Raw genomic sequence first — 22931 nt, 5'->3', positions numbered from 1 at the left:
TGTGATTACAGTGAAGCTTTACACCCAACACTGCCTGTGATCTATGTCTGAACTACTAAAGTGGGAAATAAATGTGCTTATCTGAGTTTCCAGTGAACAGTGGATTTCCATAATCCACAAGTGGTGCTGAAACCCAGGAAAGTGCCGGTGGGGGAATGTCCGACCCACAGGCCGCGCCACCCGCCCAGCCTCTGCAATTCTTGGCGCAGATGCTAGCGGAGATGGCGACGATGAGCCGGGATCAGGCGGCCGACCAGCGTGCCCACCTGGCCGCGCTGCAGGAGCAGACGGACCGACAGACGCAAATTCTGGAACGGCTGGTCGGGGCCGCTGCCACGCCGAAGCCCTCGCCACTGTCGGTGGCGGTGCCCCGGATGGGGGACGGGGACGACCCACAAATTTTTTTGGAGACCTTCCGTGCCACGGCGGAGGCTTGCCAATGGCCGCGGGAGGAGTGGGCTCCGCGGCTGCTCCCCCTGCTGTCTGGGGAGGCACAAACAGCGGCCCTGAGTCTGCCTCCGGCGTCGAGGAGCAGCTTCCCGGACGTGAGCCGGGCGGTGGTGGACAGGCTGGGGCTCACCGCCGAAGACCATCGCCGGCGGTTCCGGGCCTGTCGGCTGGCTACAACGGACCGACCATTCGCCTGGGCCCGGCAGCTGCGCGACGCGGCGGTGCGCTGGCTGCAACCGGGGGCATCGGAGGGCGAGACGAAGCTGGTGGACAAGGTGGTGCTGGAGCAGTTCACGGAGGGGTTGCCAGCGGAGACGGCGAGATGGGTCCGGTGCCACCGGCCCGCCAGCTTGGAGGTAGCAGTGACGCTGGCGGAGGACCACCTTGCCGCTGGAGCAGGGGAACCCGGGGACGCCGGACGGAGGCCGAACAAACAGGCCCCAGTGCCGGCCCCGAGGCGCCGTGTGCCGGCACCAGGGCAGGCCGAGCGGCTGCCGGCGCTGAGCCCCACTAACCCTTTCGCGGCGTTGATGCCGTCCAGGGGAGCCGAGCCAAGTGGAGCCGCCCCCGAGCCACGGAGAGCAGCACAGACGCCGGGGCCGGAGTGTTGGAAGTGCGGGCAGCCGGGGCACCTGAGGAGGGATTGTCCGCTTATGGAAGTGGGGCAGGTGTTCCGCGTTGCTGGCGCCCCAGCACCCTCCCCCGGTCCAGGAGGGACATACAGTATTCCGGTAAGGACTCGAGGGGGTATACGCCAGGCGTTGGTGGACACGGGCTGCACGCAGACCCTCGTACACCAAAGCTTGGTTCGCCCCGGGGCATTGCTGGAGGCAGAATGGGTGGAGGTGAGGTGTGTGCATGGTGACGTTCACAGGTATCCCATAGTGCCGCTGTTATTAAAGTATAAGGGCAACATGCATAGAGTAACGGCGGCGGTTAGCCCGCGCCTGTCGCACCCCCTGATTCTGGGTACCAATTGGCCGGGGTTTCATCAGCTATTGGGGCAGTACGCGGGGGTGCGATCACGACCGGAAGCGGGGTGTAGCGTGTGCGCGGCATTCAGCGGTGACGCGGGGTCGTCCGACACCGACTCCGGGGGGGAGGAGCCGGCGGGTCCCTCACGGGACGTCCCGCCGGCCCCGGAAGTGTCCCCCATGGGTGATTTCCCACTGGAGCAGTCTCGTGACGGCACCCTACGCTCAGCCTTTGACCAAGTGATGGCTATTGATGGTCACGTGGTGCGCCCTGAGGCCGCGCAGACCTACCCGCGTTTCGTCTTATTAAACGACCGGTTATATCGAGTGAGTCGTGACACTCAGACCGAGGAAACACACACCCAGTTGTTGGTGCCGCAGGGCCGCCGGGAAACGCTTTTCCAGGCGGCCCACTATAACCCCATGGCAGGGCATATGGGCTACGAGAAAACTCTGGAGCGAATAACGGCCCGATTTTATTGGCCGGGCATCCGAGCGGATGTGCGCCGCTGGTGCGCGTCCTGCCCGGACTGCCAACTTGTTAACCAGCCGGCCATACCGAAGGCGCCGCTGCGCCCTCTCCCCCTCATTGAGGTCCCGTTTGAGCGCATCGGCATGGACCTCATCGGGCCGTTTCACCGGAGTGCACGCGGCTACCGCTTTGTGTTAGTCCTGGTGGATTACGCAACGCGGTACCCGGAAGCAGTTCCGCTGCGCACCATCTCTGCAAAGAGTGTGGCGCAGGCACTGTTTCAGGTCATCTCCCGAGTCGGAATCCCGAAAGAGATACTGACTGACCAGGGCACGTCGTTTATGTCTCGTACACTGCGGGAACTGTACGAATTACTGGGCATTAAATCTATTCGGACCAGCGTCTACCACCCTCAGACTGACGGGCTGGTGGAGCGGCTGAATAAGACTTTAAAGTCCATGATTCGGAAGTTCATTAACGAGGATGAACGCAATTGGGATCACTGGCTAGACCCTCTGTTATTCGCAGTGCGGGAGGTGCCCCAGGCCTCCACGGGATTTTCTCCCTTTGAACTGCTGTTCGGCAGGAGGCCACGTGGGGTGCTCGACCTGATTAAAGAAAGCTGGGAGGACGGTCCGAGCCCCGCCAAAAATGAGATTCAGTACGTGTTGGACCTGAGAGCAAAACTCCACACTTTGGGGAGGTTGTCACGGGAGAATTTGCTCCAGGCTCAGCAGCGTCAGCAACGCCTGTATGACAGAGGGGCTAGACTCAGGCAATTCTCACCGGGAGATAAAGTGCTTGTGTTACTCCCTACTTCCAGCTCGAAGTTGCTCGCCAAGTGGCAAGGACCCTTTGTGGTCACACGGCGAGTCGGGGACGTGGACTATGAGGTCGCTCGGTCGGACAGGGGAGGAGCCACGCAGATTTATCACCTCAATCTCCTCAAACAGTGGAGAGAGGCTGAAACCGCTTCTCTGGTGAGCCTGGTGAAGGAGAGAGATGAGTTGGGGCCTGAGGTGCCAAATTCTATCATTCCCGCCTCCCTCCCTTGTGATGACCATCTCACACAGGCCCAGAGAGCGGATGTTGTCGCGTTGCAACAGCGTTTTGCGGACGTGTTCTCCCCCCTGCCCGGCCGGACGTCCCTCATCGAGCACCATTTCGTGACGCAGCCTGGCGTGACGGTGCGTTCACGGCCCTACAGGCTCCCGGAGCACAAGCGAAAAATCGTGCAGAGGGAATTGGCGGAAATGCTGAGGATGGGAGTAATAGAAGAGTCGCACAGCGCCTGGTGTAGCCCCATCGTTCTGGTGGCGAAGAAGGATGGGTCTATACGGTTCTGTGTCGACTATCGCAGGGTGAACGAAGTGTCACGCTTTGATGCCTACCCCATGCCTCGGGTCGACGAGCTCCTGGACCGGTTAGGCACGGCCCGCTTTTTCACGACACTGGACTTAACCAAGGGCTATTGGCAGATTCCCTTGTCTGCCGAGGCCAGGGAGAAAACGGCCTTCTCCACTCCGTACGGTTTGTACCAGTTCGTGACACTTCCGTTCGGCCTGTTCGGGGCCCCGGCCACTTTCCAGCGTCTCATGGACCGGGTACTGCGTCCGCACGCAGCGTATGCTGCCGCCTACCTGGATGACGTGATCATCCACAGCGACACCTGGGCGGAGCATGTGCTGCGGGTGGCCGCGGTCCTGGAGTCCCTGAGGGGGGCGGGGCTCACGGCCAATCCGAAGAAGTGCGCGGTTGGACGGAGGGAGGTGCAGTATCTGGGGTACCACCTGGGGGGCGGGCAGGTGCGTCCACAGGTGGAGAAGACGGCGGCTATCGCATCCTGCCCGCGCCCCAGGACGAAAAAGGAGGTGAGACGGTTCTTGGGGTTGGCGGGTTACTATCGTCGCTTTGTGCCGGGGTTTGCGCAGCTAACCAGCCCCCTGACCGATCTCACTCGAAAGGGTGCCCCGGATCTGGTCCAGTGGACGGGGCCGTGCCAGGCGGCGTTTGTGCAGGTGAAAAAGGCTCTCTGTGGGGAGCCGCTGCTTCACACTCCTAACTTTTCCCTCCCTTTTGTTCTGCAGACTGACGCCTCGGGCAGAGGGCTGGGAGCCGTTTTGTCCCAGCAGGTGAGGGGGGCTGACCGCCCTGTCCTGTACATCAGCCGGAAGCTAGCGGAGCGCGAGCGCCGGTACAGCACCGTGGAGAAGGAGTGCCTGGCCATCCGGTGGGCGGTCGGCTCCCTGCGCTATTACCTCCTGGGACGCTCATTCACCCTCTGTTCGGACCACGCCCCGCTGCAGTGGCTCCACCGCATGAAGGATGCCAACGCCCGGATCACCCGGTGGTATCTGGCGTTGCAGCCCTTTAAGTTCAAGGTGATCCATAGGCCGGGGGCGCAGATGGCGGTGGCCGATTTTCTCTCTCGCTCGCGGGGGGGAGTTGGCTCGGCCGGACGGCTCCCCGGCCTCGAACGGGCGGTGGGGGTGTGTGGCGGAGGCGTGGCCCCGGGCGCAGCTGCAGGGGAGGAGTGCAGCAGAAGGCTCAACAGGGCGGCGCTGCGAGGCCGGTAAGAACAGCTGATGGTGTTTATGTACTGATGATGGTTTCCCTCCGCTGTTTTTATAGTGAGACGGGGAGGGGCGGCCAGAAGAGAGATCAGCTGGGCTCGTGAGCTGTCAGACTGTACGACTGAGTCAGCTGTCAAAACTCAAAACTCAAAGCTTCAATAAATGTGGAAGTTGGCAGTACATACCTGTGTGTGCGTGTGTCTGTGCCTGGTGTATTCCACACAGTCCTATCTTAATAAAAATGCAGGATTAGAATAATAAATAGATTCTTACTACAACTATTTTTGCTCGAGACAGTGCTGGCAGACTGACAAGCCACTCCAAAACTTCTAACTTTAACCCGTGACCAGAATTCATATATCACTCCACAGTGCCTTATTTGAACACGTTCTCGCATTCGCCTGCATGACCTGCTGTTTTGTAATGAGAGTATTTCCTTTAGTCATAGCTACTCTTACTTCAGTTACTGATTTGCTACATCTGCCGTATTTATGCAGTATTCCTGTATGTGTTGTAAACAGCATGTGCAGGGACAAACTTGTGAGTAAGACAGAGTGGAGTTTTTGTTTCCACTCCAGTTGTGCTCCTTATTAGCATTGTTTGTAAATGCAGTGTCTTCTGCTGTATGTTAAAGCTGCTATCACTGAGGAAATTGGTTTCTCTTCCTTTTCTGTGATCTAAATAACCACAAAAGGGTGAGGGAGTCTCGAAAGAAGCCCTTTGATTCTGCAGGAACTCACATTTGTGCCAACATTTGGCCAGTCATCACCACCAATAGTTTATGGTTTCCAGTTTCCCATAATAAGGGCATGAGCTAACCAGGGTTATTCTAACCAAGTGTTGATATTTTCAATGTGTTGACTCAAAACCCGGATGAAAAATCTTATTCAGAGGGGAAATCTCCATGTATGTAAACATAATCAGTGTTGTTGAAATATTCACAGGATGAAAAGTTGACTTCTTGTGGTCGCCATGTGATCTCTCTATGGGGTCTGTATATTTTGCCCTGCTGTTGCTGCTAGTAAATGCGTGGCCTGTTGAGAGATAGGCTCTCATCTCCTTTTCACATTACTCTCCTTTTTCCCAATACTCCAACTGCAGCGGCACACAAACACACACACAAAACACATGTGGCTGGCCTTGTTGCCATAGCAGGCTAACGGGTTGCAGCAGCGGCAGATTTGATTGCCTGCCTGGCGCTGAAGTGAAGAAGAGGAGACAGGACTAAATGAAACTCCATCCATCTTAATGAAACACAATTATTTTCCACTTATTAATCATTGAAAAATCAATATGTCTCTTCTCGGCCCAGTGTCGGCTGGATTTGTCATTTGAGGCTGAGCTGTTATGTATCATCCCTTGACGCCAGGACAGTCACGGGTTCAGTCACCTGTGGCCTTTAAGAAGAAGGGAGGGGGGGCATAGCTGGAGATGCGGCCAGACACAGAGACGGGTTTCAGATGAGTTGGGCAGAGGAAAAGAATTTGAGAAAAGTAAGCAGAAGAAAAATAGCGGAAAACGGTAATAAATGAACAAATTGAAGAGAAGCGAGAGGGATGAAGGCTGCTCACTCTGTCTCCTCGCTGCTCGCTGAGACAAATGGGAACTCATTAGTGGCTGTTGGTGATTGCGTGTTTCTTCACAGATCAATTTACTAAACACATTGTTTAATGGGTCATTATTAAAGTCTAAGGCCTTGTATTGACTGGGAGGAAGAATGCAAGGGTGAAAATTGAGGTTAGGTTATCAAATATGATATATATATATTTACTTAAATGCAATTGATTGGAAAGATTTAAGTGTTTATTTGCCATTGAGCTGTATACATTTTATTAACCAAGCAAAGCAGTGTACTCAAAGGATGAAGAAACGACGCACTTTCTCAAACGAAACATTATGTATTACATACATCTGTGTTGCATTACCGTCATATTTCACCGTATTCTCAATAACATCATGTTTACATCCGCTACGTCACAGATTGCTGATCATGTCGGTGTAATTTGCACTGAAATGCTTTTCATTTGTTATTCACAAACTTTCTGCTCTCAATATAGAAAATCCATGAAATGGCATAGTTATGAATATTTAATTGATACCATTACCTCTTCCCTAAGTGCACAGGTTTGGTACACAACATAGTAACCTTTGAAAGACTATTATGATGTCTTTTATTATTTATTTATTGAATTTTCTAATGTGTCTTACACTGTTAGAAAAAACATCTTAAAAAAACAGTAATAGCAGCTGGGGCGCCAAAATACGACCGTAAAATAACAGAAAAATAACTTACTCATAAAAACACAGTTATTTCCAGTAATGAAAATACAATTTGTTGCCCTAATTTGACATGGGATTTTGCCTTTTTCAAGTGCTTTTAAACATTAAATTAGGAACAATTTAATGTAATTAAACAATGAAATTACCTATAAACAAGGTCAATGAATGCGGCAATATGAATAATAATACTTAAATGTACAGAAATATACAGTTAACAGTTGGTTTAAATAATAATGGATTGCATTCATATAGCGCTTTACAATTCCACTTTATAATTCCCCTCTGGCCATCACCAGTACGTGGTAGGTGAAATGTCTTGCCCAAGGACACAACGACCAAGAGTGTCCGAGCCGGGGCTCGAACCGGCAACCTTCTGATTACAAGGCAAACTGCCAACTCTTGAGCCACGATCGCCCTAAATAACAATAATAATAATAATTATTTGATGTAAAAAAAAGTTTATAAGAATCATTTTATATATTTTTCCATAGCATTACATTTGAATTTAACAGTTCAATCTTTCAAATAACGGACAGATATTTGTGAGATGATGATACATTTGTGAATGTATTTTAACAATCTAAATATGCATATGTACACACATACATTTAAAAAACAAGAAAATTGTGTTTTATTACATTACAGTGATTTTACGTTAATTTACATTTGAAATGTGAAATCACAGTCTATTGATGTAAATTTAATGAACAGTACAAAACTGTAAAATACACAGTAAAATACTTTTATATTAGGATTTTTTTACAGTGGAAAAAGTGGGAAAAAAAAGATTTTTCTGTGTTTAAAATAAAGTTTTTGCTATTTTCTGTACTTGAATTTAGCTTCAAATTTGATTGCAGTTTGTTAAGCATTCAGCAGTAGGGTCAGTGTAATGCTTTGCAGTTCTTGTTTCAGACCACACTGAATGAAATGTATCAAATTAAAAATAGATTTTAAACTTTCAGCATCCATTTCCTGTAAATACAATAAATTCCTGTAAATGTTCATGAGTTATTTTTTTGTATTTATTGCATTGTTGCTTCAAAGTTCAAATTGTTAAAAGTGTTTTACACTTGGTGGTGGAGTCCTGAGCCAGCTACGCGACCACAATATGGAAGTAAGTAAAGTTTATTTATATAGTGCTTTTCCCAGACATAAATGTAACAAAGCGCCACCAGTGTAACAACATCTATCATTTAGCCCATCTGACTTTTTAACAGCTGCTCTATACAATATGTTAGACACTAATAAAATGTTATAGATTTTACAAATTATGTTTTTACCTGTATTTATAAAGTCCTTCATGTGTTAACTCTAGAAGCGCCATTTAAAGGTATCTGAAGCCTCAAGTTACACCTGTGTAACTATGCACTGCTCTACATATGGCTCCAGGTAAACACTTAGCATTTTATTCATCCAAACATACCAAAGATAGAAACTGAGCTTGTAAAAATAAATGGATATTAAAACTTTTAACCTCATTTTTCATTTTGATGATGTCAGTTAAACAAAGAACTGCACTTTATATACAGATCTAAATGTTACATTAAGGATACTGAAATTCCACTCTGCTGTTAACAAAGCCATGTCAGGCATCTGCTCAAGAGTTTGCTCTGTTGCACATGACTCGGTTTCCAAATTCAGGAGCATTTCATTTTCTGTATTTTCATGATGTAATCATGTCATTTATGATTTTACTATTTATTTTTTAGGTTCCTTCTCCTCATGTGCTTATACATATCCGGCTGGCTCAAAAATAACAAACACTGCAGCTGCTAAAATCACTCGTGCATAGAAATGCACAGGCAAACATCTTCATTAGTCACAAGTAACTTTCTCCAACTCTCAAAACATAAAAAAAACCTTATGTGCATCTCTCTTGTTTTTCTCCACAGCAGAGGAATGAAATCCATCAATCTGCCATTCATCAATTTTATCGCCCGTTCTCTCCTCCTCGGCCACCCCATAACCCAAAAGGAAAGCTTTTGGTGCTGTTTTGAAAAATTGTCCTGAGAAAAAATGATTCCAAACGGCTCAACCCTTTGTTTTCCCTCTCAATAAAGCAAGCGACAAGGCCGGCGCTTGATATACGAGCGTCGTGGGCGCCTGGGCATGCAGCAGAGTGCATAAGCAAAGCCATGTTTCACGGCAAACAGTGTGTTCTTTACAGTCACCATGGCCGGATGAGAATATAATGTTCTACAGCACATAACTGCTTCAGGTCAATACTTGATTTGCTCCAGCATGTTGTAGAGCCTCTGCTCTGGTAGGGGTCTGGGGATGCATTAGGGGCCCCAGAAACAGGACACAGAGGTGGTGGGTTGAGGAGGGACATGGAGTTGGGGCTGCTTCTCAGTGTCAGAACTGGGGTGCGGCTAGGCCACATTCCCCCGAGTCCCTGAAATCATTTCCAGGTATGTGAGGCTTCATGTGTGTGTGTGTGTGAGATTGAGATGTACAGTTACTCAGAGTCATGTGCACATGCTGTATACGGGCACTTCATTTAAAGCTAGAGTATATTGAAATAAAAACGCGGCAAAAAGTTCCCACGTGGCATTCCTCGAGAGGGAAAAAATAGTGTATAAACTAATGATCATACAAGCCAACAATTCAAGGACACAATTATTTCAATATATATTTTTTCTTAGTAGCTATTATACATAACAAACAGACAAGCACATTTCAAAGTTTCACTATATGTTGCAAGATCTGGATGTTTTCTGTGTGTCACCCAGGGACAACAATCCGTGAGTGTCGAAAAGCACCCGAATAATGGATGGCGGTGAGGCCAGTTGCTGAGGTTCCTTAAATATTAATGTTGTTGAACTGCCGTCCATCCCAATCCTGACACAGCACTGAAAGAAAATCATTTGCCCTTTCAATGAGATAAAACACATTGTGGATATACCCGAGTCCATATAGGTCTATATATAGATAGATGAATGACATCATCTTTTCTTGATGACACTAGCGCTGACTGACATCTTACTTCAGAAGATTTACTGCGGGATCCGAAACAAAAAGCCAGGAGGCTCTACAGGAAAGGACACGTGCAATGTTTTCAGCTTGTTTTAAGACTTTTGTTGCTTGTCATTTCTTCTATCTTCAATTTTTATGACATACTTTTACAAGGCACAACCGTCAAGAAGTAGGTAAGTTTGTGAACGTAACACAGATTAAGAATGCACCCGTGCACCTTTGAGATGAAGAATATTCAATTTTGATTTTGTCTTGTTTAGACTGAGGATCATTTTTAATTTGGCAGTTTGAGCATATAAAAGTTTGCATGGAAGGCGACCACAGTGAGACTTACATGTTAGCTTGCTAGCTGGTGGCACAAATTAGCAGCACGAACACTTGACTGTCTCTGAAATGTTGCTAATACAATGCTGTCATGTGTGTTTGGATTAAAAACACATTTTTAGCTAACTTTATTTCAAGCAGCTACACTTTCAATACCCTTTTAGGGGTTGAAAAATTAGTTTCCTTCCATAGTATCCAATAGGGCTGCCGCAAATGATTATTTTGATAGTCGACTAGTCACCGATTATTTTTGCGATCAGTCGACTAATCAGATCATGCATCCATTGGACGTAAATGTACAGCTTATTGCACCAGCATGCGTCTGCTCTTATATAACTATCATTAGCTTAAAGCTTAAGGTGTTTAAGGTATGTGCTAACTAAAAATAAAGACAAGATGAAACGTAATCGGCCTACAAATGCGTTTTCCGAAGGATGCAGCCCCTGAATTTGGACACAGCTACGATACCGGACACAGCTTCTTCTTCTTCGGGGTTTAACGGCAGCTGTACATGCAGTGCTGCCATCTTCTGTTTCACTCTGTTATTACACTCTTAAATCCTACTACTTATTCCTGAATGTGAGGCACATCGCTTCCCACGTGAGCGTGCCCTGACTTTTACTCTGTCTAGTAAAGTAGAGCCATAAAACATGAAAGTTTAAAATAGCATTAACTCCTCATTTTGAATTCACATTTAGTCTGAAAAACAAATGTCAGAAATCCACGCGCTAAAAAAGAAAACCCTGTGTCGTCCACTAATATGGAAAAATACAGGAACTACACTCAAACGGCATCTACTACCTCTTCCCATTTTTATGCTAAATTAATGACCTCACTCTAAAACAAGTTTGCCTTCTGTAGGAAACTATTAATTTGTGGTGTTGGCTTGTAAATTCTTTTTTTCCTTTAGCTTTTTTTTTAAATACAGCTTGTCACAGTGGCGGTCTTAAACCTTGCTAAACCAAGTGCTGGAGCCTGTTTTTATCATGGCTCTAATCCAGAGCCCCTGGGTCCCCTTGCCACATTGACCAGATGAAAGGCCTTGCCCAGATGTTTACAGCCTGTGAAAGTGGCAGGGAGCTGGTGTCGGATGCTGGCACAGCGTGCCAACAGACAGAAAACAAGGCAGTAAAGCCCCATGCTGTTTATGTAGAGTTTAAGAAAAAGGAGGAAAGAAACCGTGTCAAAGGGAAATGATGGTGTCGTAAAACCTGAAGATCGTGCAGGTATGTGTGATCTGTGTAGATGCGCATTTGTTACTGGGGTAATTGTTGTAAACAATGACACCGAGCAAATAAACATTTTTTAAAAAAAAGAAGGAGTCCAAATGGCTACAATGCACAACAGTAAAATCCAATCTGGTCTACCAAAAGTGCACACAGGTTCAGTTGCTCCAGGTCACAGCTCCCAAAGGTGTAACCTTGACCTCGGTTTGCCAGATGGCACTCACAGTGGCATCGCCATACTTAGCACGCTGACCTCTGTGACTCTATTGAGAGTGTGTGTACTTGTGTGCATGTGACTGTATCTGCTTGAATGAGTGTGTGATGTGTGTACGGCTATATAAATGTGACACTGAGAAGTCTGTCTATCCATGCCAGTCTGTCCAAAGCCCAGGCCATCTGGTGCCCTCTGTCAGAGTGCTTTTATTTAGCTTTCCTAGATAAAGGCCCAGAATTACTGTGTGTAGGAGGCCAGACTTTCACTGCCAAGGTCAGGTCACAGCAGCACCGATTCCAGCATGGGGTTAATCATATTTCAACATGCCACGCATCATTCTAACATCTATTTATCTTTACCAATTGTATTTTGAGATGTACTAGGACACAGGCCTCGACAGGTTCTTCCAGCAACCTCATTTATATCTCTATTTCATGTATGTTGCTGTCAGGGAAAAACATTCCCATATTACATGTAATTAAAAATAAACAAGTAGTTTGAGTTTTTTATTTTAAAGCTACAATAACAACAATATTTGTCTAAACTTTGAAATTATTGACAGCTAAATATAGTCTAAAAACACGGCATAAATACGAACAAAACAAGGAGAAACAGGAACAAGCAAAAACTTGATGACTCTTACTTTTCTTCCGATTTAATTTGCAGACGCTGATTAATATTTTCAAACAACAGAAGAATGAAACTCATCGTTTTCTGTATTGCTATACATCATTCATGGTGAAAACAATAAATTTTTCGTATATAAAGGACAAAAACCTTCTGGCCTGCAAACGCTTCAACTGCGCTTTTCCTAAGCAAGTATTCAAAACAGACAAAAACTCTGAGACCTTATTATCCTCAAAGCTATTGACCTGATCCTGCGTTTGAATATTTGAGTAGAGTTTCGCCTCGGGGTGCTTGCGTTAAGCGTGGAATTATGTAGATGTCACCTCATTATTGCAATGCTGTCTTGTGTACACCGGGATGCTAATAAACAAATAAATAAATGGTCTTCGGGAGGGTTTCTCTGGCTTCAAACAAAGCAACATTCCCACCTCTCGCCTGCCCTCTAACAGCCCCAATTAGAAGGCCTCTCTAAATGAATGTGCCGTGTGTTTCTGGAGCCGCGCTGTCTCGTGACTTAATCTGGATTGAGCAGACCACTGTTTTATTAGGTTACGTGCGGCCGCAATGTGTCTTGTCACTTTGCGGAGACAGCGGCCGATAAAATCCGTTGAACGGAATTAGATTGTCATTGATGTGTCAGTAAGATCGCGAGAACAACAGATCGATGGCCGAATCAGCGAGCGATATTTGAAGATGCAGACAATGGATAAATGAACAAAAGGAATTCAGCAGGGAAAGTTTGAGCGCACATCACCCCGTGTCTGTGCCTCTCCTATACACACATGTGGAAACACACACACACTCGCACACATACAGGTCTTTTCTCACACTTTAGCTTGGAGCAATCTCACAACACTGAACAACAGAGAGCCAGTGAGGAAGGGAGAGAGAAAGAAGCCAAACCAATTCCAATACAGCACTAATGGGCCACATCATGCCAATACAATAAATAATGGCCCTTTCAGCTCAGTCAATAGTGAGTAAATGAAAATTTAACCTTTCATTAAATGTGGTCGTATTATTTCCCCTACTTTCTTCCCAGTTCTAGTTCCCTCTGACACTTTATTTCCATTGTGTACAAGAACCATGTGCAAATGTTACGATGTGAACCGTGCACTCGTGTTAAGAGGCGAGTAATACAGTTTAGTGCTGTAGCGGGCTACATTACATACAGTGAGATCTACGAATCAAATAGATGGGTACTGTTGTCTTCCTAATAAATTACAGGTCATACAATAAATCTATCATGCAGACGATGCAGACAGTAGGCGAGCCCGCAAAGATATTACAAAATCTAATTCCCCTTGCAGTACAGTTTGCATATGTAGCCAACTTGTTCCCAAATCTCCACTGATTTCTGCAGACTGTGCAGCAGAATTATTGGGAGAGGAGGTGATAACTCTCCAGGCGTCTTGTCTGGTTGTTTCTGGTAGATGAAAAGGCTCTGGGCCTGCTTTCCACTGTGGCCAACCTGCCCTCTTAATTAATTAGCGCTAGCAGGATGTGCAGGTCCACAGGGGAGAGGAGTAAACTCCAGAGGACTGGACAAGGTGATAATGTCCTAAAGGAGACACCAAATCCTTTGTGTGTGTGCATTACTAGTAGATACAACCCAGCTCTAAATGAAGAGAAGCAATCATGTTTAATGTTTTCTGGCATCTGCTGGATAGGCCTCAACGAATTTGGACAATTTCATTCAAGGTATGTTTTGTGTTTATCACACACAAGTCTTGACAATTTATTATATACTACACAGAAATATGTTGCATTTAAAGGAACAGGTGGGTAATTTTGGAGAGATTCACTTTGAGGGCATGAAAGCAAATAGTTAGCTTGTGATAGGTTTAAGAATTTATGTTGGCACATAACTGACAAGCACCCATGCTGAGGGGGAGATTTTTTTTAATTGTTTTTTTTTTTTTAACTGAAGTTTCCCTGCTCTTCCTTTATGGTACGACGAATACGTTTCAAGCTTTCACGCTGGATTCACCACAGCCACAGAGTTTCCAAACATTCCTGTAATTTACTCTACCTGGCCAAGAGATAATCGTAAGTTTTCTTAGCTGGCACAGTTTGGTGAATGTGTCATTTGAGGTGTCAAAGTAGAGAGAATTATAATAGGGCATGTTTATACAAAACATTCTTTTATTCATTTCTTTAACACTAATAAAGGGTTTTCGATATGGTGTCCCAGAATTAGTTGGTGGATTGTTGGCGGATTATACCAGAGTTATTTGCCGTCCACAGACAGGTCAAAGTTAAAGAATGCACAAAGTGCCACAAATTAGACAACATTACATGATCGTATGAGGTACGAGATACAAATAGCTACTGTCTACCTCCAAAGCTCAAAAGATTACGTTTCTCCAGGAGACTAGGCTTTATCTTTAAATTTCAAAGCTTGTTTATCGGGGATCAGGTCCAAATTTTTTAAAACCTAAATTTTTCTCCTAAAATGAAACTTCGGATGCATTTTTACTCCAAGTTCAGAAACAGTCATCTCACCCTTGATAATAGCTTAAACTACACTAGTTAAAAGAAATTTGTTCAAGCTAAGAGCGAGACAGCAGCTTGCAATCACACAAATAAGTTTGGCTGATTACATCAGATCTGTGTTTAAGTTTTTTCTTAAAAGAGATCAATTTGTATGGATAAGAATCCAAGTTGTGATGTGTTGCCAGTACTGTAGGATTAGACAAGGAGATAGGAAGAAAGGAAAGGAAAAATTAAGAAGAAGAAGTCGTCAGTGGAAACACTTTGCAAGATTTTGCTGTGCTTGCTTGTATTGCTAAGCTGTTTCTGTGTTTGTGTGGGGGGAATACGAGTGACGTAAAGATTGTTTTTAAGCTTTAGGTCTTTGATGTTTGACTGGAACAACACTAAACACTAGTTATAAGATACCAAAGTCTGGGAACAGAATATTTCAACCTGAATTTTAGTGTAAAGCTGTGTAACATCAACATTCACACGATACAAACTCGTAGATTCACTCAAGTTGTTACTTCAACTTTTTATACACATCCTCCTGACCTCTGTACTCTTAGCATATGTGTAATCTTGCGATTTATCCTTGCTTTGTTATTGTGTATGCATGTGCTTCGGCGTGTGTGCGTGTCTGTGCACGTGCGTGTGTGCGCAAACTTCACTCTCTTTCTCTCTGTGTCTCCAATAATGAGCATGTGCACCTTTTCCGCCCCGGGCCTTCATACACAATTTAGCCAGAAAGCCATAGCTGATCATGATTTAGCTTTTGACACAGCTCGCCCCGAGGCAGGTGGGGACTAATACAGATATCTGACTCCCAGACCGCAATGGAGGGAAGGAGAGAGAGAAAGTGAGAGGCCTTTTATTGACTAAATGATAAAGAGGTTGGTAATGATAAATAACAGTCATTTTATTGTGGAATTCCCAGAAAAGACACATTCTACACAATATATAAAAAGAGAAATAATAGACGAGGAAGTTGCTCGCTGGGGTCTCAGCGCGCTCGCTCCCTACCGAGCCACCCATTGTTAAACTCCAATATTCCTCTGCTAGGGTGGAGGTCACAAATTGTGTTAGAAGGACCTGCTGCTATGAATACTACATAAGGCTGATGCAGAGTGGCAGCGTCATCCTTGTCTCTGGCACTAGGAGGAGGGCCCAGGCTGAGGCAGAGCCAGTCTTGCCCATGGGCATCGCTCACTCAGTATCTTTCTTCTGTGTTTCTCCCTCATCTTTAGTGCACTTAATCTCACTCTCTCTTTCTTCCTCCCTTTCTCATTTGCTCCCTTTCTGTCTCTCAGTATGGTTCTTGCACTGTTTTCCCAGCACATCAGGGTGGCAGGGGAGTCTCTGCTGCTTTTGCTCTCTGCCGCCTCCGAGTCTCCAGGCCCCAGCCATCAGTAAGACAAGATAGCTGACCCCATAAGGACAGATGCCTGCGTTAATGTAATTTCAGAAAAGCAATTCCCCTGTTTTAGTGTAAAACGGAGAGAGAGGGGAAAAAATTAAGCTTGTGTAAACATATTAGGGTATTACCTTGTAGCTATGATGGATAACGGCCTGTGCTGACCGTCACCTAGAATTAATAATCTTAACCTTACATTATGTCTGCACTTTAATATCGCCCACATTAAATACATGATATCACAAAACAGATTTCCTCGTCCACCGTCAGATCCGTCTACGCTATCCGGCAGGAAGAACCCAACTCTGCTGGTGCGAGAAACTGGTGGCAGCTAGTGTGTGTGTTTGCCTCAGGACACCTCTGCAGCTCTGCAGTTCTTGGATACTGAGTGGAGAGTGGCCCAGAAATGAGCAGTCAAATCCAATTAAATTACTCAAATTAAATTGTACAATGGTTATGGAATACCTGATCGAATTACTCACATTCAGGGGATTTCGACAGCAACCAATTAGTTCAAAGTATAAAGTTCACACGCTCAAATTAACACCAAGAGAGGACAGGGCCTTTATTTGAGGGAAATGATACATCATAATTACATCACGTTGGAAAAATCACAAATTATACAGCACGCATTTAATAAGAAAATGGAAATGGTTAATAGGTCTTGATAAGACAAATCTAGCCCTGTCAACGGTGCAACGTGGTGAGGTTGGATAAATTAAAGAGGAGAAGTTATTATTGTTTCAAAGGAGCTTAAGGGCCGATTGTTGTTCATTCGAAACACGGCGCTCGGAGAGCCGTCCCCTCGTCAAACGCAACCATTAAAACTAGCATGAAAGAAAAAAAAAAGCTGTTCGAGCAAACTGTAGTTAACTCGTCTGGTCACTGAGATATGTTCAAGAGGCTGGTCCGACAGTTAACAAGATTTAATTTTGTAGTAGCTCTTTCTTGTTAGATTAGCCGAAGCAGACACTTTGTCATTTCCTCCCATTGATGGAATTTTTTAGAAACTCCTGGCTTAATTGTGCGAGGGACTTCCTGACCTTTTTTACATTTTAAATTTAGCTCCTCAAGGTGCCTTTCAAAGGTGAAACACATGAGTAATGAGATACAAAATCAGCCTGTTAATTGACTTTCAGCAAATTTAGATCCGCAAAGACCTACGTATACATTTCCCTCCTTTAAAAGTGAACCATTTTAGCTAATAAAGTTATTAATCTTGCCCATACAGTAATTATCTCTGCAATTATGCTGTAATTGCACATACATCAAGGCCACCTTATACAGCGGGCAGCCCTGAGCTTACTCCAGATATCATATCATTCCTCATATCACGTCAAGACATGAGTCTTTCTCGCAGAATCTGAATGAACGTTAACTGATATTTCTATTCACTTAACGCTGGTTAATAGTTTGGTTTAAATGGCGCAGGTGAGATACAAACTTATGGATGCTCCTGCCATTTAACATCATGTCTTTTGCAAATTAAATGAAATAAGAAGATATTTCTGGATTACAACCAAAGTCTTACTTGTTGCTAGTCGCTACTTGCATCCTCTGCGTGCATGGACAGCATAGAGCCGCAGAAGTACCATAAACGGCGTAACATGATAATGCTGCTTTAATTACCCCTTGGTCAGCCCACTTACAAACCTATTGCCGCAGCAGTCAATATCCCCAAAGATCCATTCATGCCTCGGCTGATGGTTAACTTGGGAGCCTTTGCTGAATGCTTTAGCCTAATTGATATCCTTATTTAGCAATGAGCCAGTGGGAGTCGGAGGAGAGTTAAATGGAGCAGTTTACCCGGCAGTGAGCACGCTAAAACCAGATCCCTGAAACCACCACCATTGCTTGCCACAGCCTGGCAGATGATTTATACCAGCTAATTTAGTGTTCCAAATTGATTACCGCCAGTATTGTTTTGTGTTCACAAATGAATGCTTTTACCATTTGTTCTCTGCTTTTGTTTCTTTTGCTTTTTGTCCCCCACCCTGCTCCAATAATCACAACCCAGAGCATGTTTAGCCGTGGTTACTGTTTTCCAGCAAATTACACCTATTTATGACAGCTGAGTGCTCCCATGCCACTAACTAACACCGGGGCCAGGTCACAGGAGAGACTCGGCAGCTTCCTTAAGGCATCCAGACCTACTAATCACACACATCCACAGAGCTGCACATGCAACAGTGCACCAAGCACGATCAGCAGAATATTTCCTATACATTCACACCCACGGTGTCTCATGTATTTATTTGCGATGCAATATCTGAGAAGCTGCTGCAAGCAAGCTTCGCAGAGCTGCAGGATGTCACTCAACTCCCATGAAAACAACAGGTATAACCCAACGCAGACGTGTCCAAAAGAGAACAATGCATACCCAACAGGTCAAACAAAGCCATCGGGAGCAACAGGAAAATCAGATTCTTCTTTTAAACTGGGTTTGTAGGTCTCTCCCTCCTGCCTGTCTCCCCAGATATGTCTCCCTTAACAGCTCAAAGTAATTAGCAACGACCACATGCCAAAGGTAGGGTAGCTACTGTACACAGAGTAGGCAGACCTTATCTTTAATTTGAGACATTGAGATGCTCTGTGGGGGCTTTTGGAGAGCTGGGAGCTATAAGGTAGACAGGCAGGCTCCCCCTCCCAAGGTCGCTTTAGTGAGACAAGCTAGTCTGGGGACAAAAGGATACCTCCTGTATGCGAGCGCAGGTTTTGACAGTTTAATTATAATTTCATTTTTGGTTTATTTTTACACCAATCAAAACTTGAGCCTCGTCTGCGGCCAAAATAGACGTTTCAAAAATTGCAAAATATCTGCTGCCAAAGTGCATCTGTAAACACAACTCTCCGCCTCGCTGTTTCAAACTTTGCTTTTGAGTGATACCGCCGAAAGTCCTCCAGGGCTTCCCATTAGTCACGTTGCTGAGCTCAGAGCTCAGCCACAAAATGGCCTCCAATCTTGGGAGAATGTCGTCAGTCCATTCTTTATACTGTCAGGATGAAGAAGAGCATAAAAACGCAGAGTCGATAAAGCCATATGAAATGCTTGATATCGAAACATGGCGCAGCGCAGTGACTGATTCGGCATTCAGGTCCAGTTGTGATGCGTTGCTCTTGCTGTGGGATGACAAAGGGAACAGGAAACAAGTAAAGGGGGGAAAAGGAAGAAGCCACTTTGCATGACTTTGCTCTGGTTGCTTATATTTCTGAGCTTGTTTTTGAGTCATGTGGGGACTCAATGGTGGCGTAAAGATTGTCTTTAAGCCTTACATTTTTGGTATGATCCTTGTTATTTGACTGGAACATTACTATTTTCCTTGATTACAGTAATCGCTGTACTCAATTGGTATGTGTATAATAACAACCAGTTAGAAGGATGTTTGAGAAGGAAGTATGTTCATACACTCTAGTTATATACATACCAGTGCCTGGGAATAGAGGTTGGGGCACCAATTTATTTCTTTTTTTCTTTTTCTTTCTGAGCAGTGAAGTCAATACTGACTCAGGCAGAGATGGTGAGATGAGAAAAAGGGGTATGACAGATATTAAAAATGAAAGACAGTGCCACTTTTTTTTTCTTTGTCCAGATTGTGCTTTTAGCCCACAGCTCTCGAAAGGCTGAAATACTAACTGAACTAAAACAGCAGCATCAGATCGAGCTGAAACTTACACATGATTTATGCTTCAGACAGAAGCACCGTGAGTTAGAAAATCGCAAAAATTGAACGCCTACATTTAGGTAAAAGCTGACAGCGGCACTTTAAGTTTGCCTTAAACATATTGGTTTGGAAAGCGGAGAAATACGCTGGTATTACTAAAAGAAACTGACACTTCTGCTGGGTCCAGCAACGTGACGGGAATCTAAGCGCTTTAATGAGTCGGAGTCAAATTCAATTTCTACCTCAAAAAAAGTTGCAAACCGAAGCTTTAATCTATTCCAACACTCCAATTTGATGCAACGGACTGATAGGAATCCCCCTCCCACACACGCATACACACACTTCTGCTCAGTATTTGGATGGCATTAAACTTTTCCGAGTATTGTATACAAACACCCACTGTGTCAGGCCCCAGCTCCAATTTGACATTAACACACAGAAACATTCCTGACTTGAGTGAACAACCAACTTGACGTGAATGTTTTCTGCACATGCAGGAGGAAAGGCAACGAGAAGAGAGAGGTGGGGCGGGGGTGAGGAGTGGGGTTGCGGTGAGATTTTGGACAGACCGTGTTAAGATCATTGCTTTGGGCTAGGCAGGTTGCTATGCGCTGAAATGCTAATAAGCTTCCTGGCTCTCGGTGCAGGTCGACCAGCCTGTGCCGACTCGTCTTGACACTTCACACACTTGCTGTCTTCCACCCTTTTTAATCATTTTTGATAGGCCTCCCTGGGATGCCATCCATTTAATTTGAAAGGGTTGAGCCACCCAAACATTTTCACTATCTTTAAATAGAGGTCTGCCTCGACTTGCCTGCTACATTGTGGCCTGACAAGGTGAAAAGCAGCGAGGTAAAAAGCTGTTTGCGTTTTAGGAGGATAATATTAGGCCGACAGTGGTAGGGATTCATAGGAAAGAAAGGTGAGTGATGTCGACGGAGGGCAAATAAAAGGGGATGTGGGGGGAGGGGGGTACTGTAACAATAGAGGAGCAGTAAACACAGGTGTGGATGCACAGACAAGAATACAGACTGTGACAGGTTTAGATGCCTCTTTATAATCATTAGATAACAACACATTTTCCAAAGAAAGGGTGGTGCACCTTAAAAGGTCATAAATTAAAAGTGCGGATGAAATGAAGTGCGTGGGAAAAACGCAATATTAAAAAGTATGGAGTAACTTGTTGAAAACCAAAAGGAAGCAAACACGGGATTCAATATATTAAAGGCGGCACAACTTTAGCGGTCAACCTTCCAAATCAGTTAGAAAATCATTTTCTGTTATAGATTAGCTGATGATGTGTATTCCCTAACAGACTTTAACAGCCACTGTCCTACTCTATATATCTTACGCTCTCTCTGAAAAATATCAGAGCCCGCAGCCAGCGCAGCATGGTCAGAAATGAACGGCGGCCACGTTGTATGATTCATCGAGAAGAAATAACATATTTTATTGGAGTCTGAGAGATTTATTCACTGAGGTTGCACTGGATGTGTAAGGGACACGTTCACCGGGGGATTTCGCCATCCAATTTACCAGTGTGCTCTTCTATAAACATCAGTCAGTACAAATGGGACAAATTCTACAGAAAATAATCATAAACAAACCATTACATCGCATTTTGGAAATTGTCAAGAGATGCTCCTGACGATGAGTATCCAGTCAGAGTCAAAGGCAGGGGGGAAAAAGCCCAAAAGGCAAGTGGGGATGTCTGCGTGCTATATGATATTACCGTGACTCTCAAGATAAAGATATCGCAGATTATTGGTTTAGACTGGCGAAGAAAGAGAGAGGGTGAGACCGGCGTAAACAGATAGCAGAGGCAAGAGAAAGGGACGTAGACAGAGAGAGGGCGAGTGCTCAAATATATATTCTGCCTCTTAGCAAAGGCGCAGATAGCTTTGAGCCTCTCGATGTCGTTCATGTGAAACAGCTGGAGCTCTTGATGGAAACCACACTCAACTCCAAAAACAAGCCCGCTTGTTAGTTTCTGACTGTGACAGAACCAGTTTTACATGCTCTGCGTTGTAGTTGTAGCCTGCGCAGTAAACCATCATTTGCTCAAGTCTAATTTAGCTGCGTGTATTCGCAGGCTTTTAAGATGCAGTAAACTCAACTGTTGTGCATGTTTTCATTTAAAAAAAATGGGTGGTTGTGATCATGGCCACAAATCAGCATGTAACCAAAAAGCTATAGAAGGGGAACTGTCATAATTATTAATTAGTCAATATTACTGAATGGAAAAAGCCTGCCTTTGGTTTTCCTCCCTACAGTTTAATCGAACACAGCCAAAGACGAAGCCAAGTTAAACAACACCAGGCAGTTAATCTCCACCACCGTACCCTTCGAATGCAGATAGAGTCCACGGGTTTTAAGTGAGCGAGCGGGCCCACGTTTTTTAGATTTGCTTGTTTGCTGTTGTTTGCTGTCTTTAAGTGGTCTTTTATTAAAGCCAGCCATCTTCCATAGAGCCTTAATGCATTTCACTGTTGCGATGCTAATGGCGCCCTAAGAACACATTATTATTCAGCATTAGTTTCATTTCCCTTTGAGCCTCAAATGGCGACAAACTGTCTTGTAACTATTAGTTTTAACTTGCATAAGGCACGCCACATGCAAACATTTCTGACAACAAGGCTCAAAGAAAAAGACAAAAAAAAATGTTGGAAGTTTTTCCAAATTACCTATCAGGACAAAACAACTCAGGAAACGTCAGCGTCTTTTTTAAAACATGACACGTGTAACTACGGTAACTATTTTCAGACAGTCTTGCGAGGAAAGCTAACATAAACAAACGTATCCTGCAAAAATGTCTTCTTCTTTTTCTTCTTTTTCTTGTACTTGCTGACATGAATCAGGGTTTGCTTGCATACTTGAATCTTTTTGTGCTCATGCAAGAAAATGTGTGTAAACATTAGGAATACCATGCTGATAGGTTATGTGCAGAAGTGTCTTTAAATGCACTTGTTGGAAAAGATGTACTTCTGACTATTGCTTCCATTTTGAGCAAGCTTGCCTTGTGTGTGTGTGTGTGTGTGTGTGTGTGTGTGTGTGTGTGTGTGTGTGTGTGTGTGTGTGTGTGTGTGTGTGTGTGTGTGTGATTAGGACTCCCCACTGACCTGCTGTTTGGCTACAGAGAGACAGAGTGGAACTAGCCATATTACTGTTCTTACCCTGCCATCTACTGGCTCACATCATTCTAGGCCCTACAGTACATTCATCCCTCCGTCATGCACTTGCTCCCTCTCCCACTCTACACACACA

The 22931-nt window shown here is 45.0% G+C and overlaps 1 protein-coding gene across 1 annotated transcript; it reads left to right on the top strand.

Annotated features, from left to right (window-relative positions):
• The first annotated feature begins 134 nt into the window (after positions 1-134).
• LOC113029902 (uncharacterized) lies at positions 135-16004 on the top strand. The gene is made up of 3 exons (XM_026180919.1): positions 135-1181; positions 3984-4429; positions 15902-16004. The coding sequence occupies exons 1-3, from the start codon at positions 156-158 to the stop codon at positions 16002-16004; spliced, it is 1575 nt and encodes a 524-aa protein (XP_026036704.1). The 5' UTR covers positions 135-155.
• Positions 16005-22931: the final 6927 nt, after the last annotated feature.

This window comes from Astatotilapia calliptera, chromosome 9 (genome assembly GCF_900246225.1).
Source record: "Astatotilapia calliptera chromosome 9, fAstCal1.2, whole genome shotgun sequence".
Lineage (NCBI taxonomy): Eukaryota > Metazoa > Chordata > Actinopteri > Cichliformes > Cichlidae > Astatotilapia > Astatotilapia calliptera.
The sequence above is the reverse complement of the archived record's forward strand: the minus strand, read 5'-3'. Positions and strand labels throughout refer to the sequence as shown.

Coding starts and splice junctions, on each gene's coding strand:
- LOC113029902 (XM_026180919.1), top strand. CDS start 156: ATGTCCGACCCACAGGCCGCGCCACCCGCCCAGCCTCTGCAATTCTTG. Junction 1,182..3,983: donor GAGGGACATACAGTATTCCG/GTAAGGACTCGA, acceptor TTTGTTCTGCAG/ACTGACGCCTCGGGCAGAGG. Junction 4,430..15,901: donor GGCGCAGCTGCAGGGGAGGA/GTGCAGCAGAAG, acceptor TCTGTCTCTCAG/TATGGTTCTTGCACTGTTTT.